The sequence below is a fragment of the Penaeus monodon genome, chromosome 34 (genome assembly GCF_015228065.2).
Source record: "Penaeus monodon isolate SGIC_2016 chromosome 34, NSTDA_Pmon_1, whole genome shotgun sequence".
In the NCBI taxonomy this organism is placed as follows: domain Eukaryota; kingdom Metazoa; phylum Arthropoda; class Malacostraca; order Decapoda; family Penaeidae; genus Penaeus; species Penaeus monodon.
The window spans coordinates 9,286,991-9,287,571 of NC_051419.1; the positions used below are offsets into that span (position 1 = coordinate 9,286,991).

General features: G+C 37.5%; 1 protein-coding gene across 1 annotated transcript in view; it reads right to left on the reverse strand.

The window, feature by feature from the left end:
* LOC119594573 overlaps window positions 1-581 on the reverse strand; it is a gene marked incomplete at its 3' end in the record, with an annotated part of 22,419 nt that overhangs the window by 16,954 nt on the left and 4,884 nt on the right. The window contains 1 exon segment of the mRNA XM_037943609.1: window positions 107-136. Coding sequence (XP_037799537.1) covers window positions 107-136 — 30 coding nt within the window.

The following is a 581-nucleotide window of genomic DNA, read 5'->3' on the forward strand; positions in this document are numbered from 1 at the left end:
CTACGTCATACATGATGTATCTTCAGACATTGTGCGCCTCTTCTCTTCCATTTCACAGTATTAGACATAAAGCTGAACAAGGATCGCCGTAGGTCACACAACGTACCTTTCAGGAAGTTCTCAGCAACAGGAATTTCTGTTGAAAAAATAGTCACATTTAGTGTAACAAGTCAAACGAATCTCGCATAGGCAAAGAAATTACTGATAAATATCCTACTTGTTAAACTCCAATATGAGTATTGCAGAGAAAAGTGCCCAACTGCAAATGGCCATTATCTTGCAAAGCTCTTATCACACGGCGCTTCATTCGTCTGAGTTTTGACCTTATTTTATATTTTTTTACACTTTCTTACGGCATCAGTTTTAGCGTGCAGTCTTCCTGAATTCTGCAAGGTAATACCATACCCCAGGTACTATGTTAAAAATTAACATCTTAACATCTATAACTTAGTAAGATTTAGCTTCTAGATCTCCCTGACCCTATCTTGCCAAAAGGACAGTTGCAGTTTATCATTGTTATACAGGAGCTAGTATCATCACTTTATTTCGTCTCCACGGACTAAATATACATGCATACATAC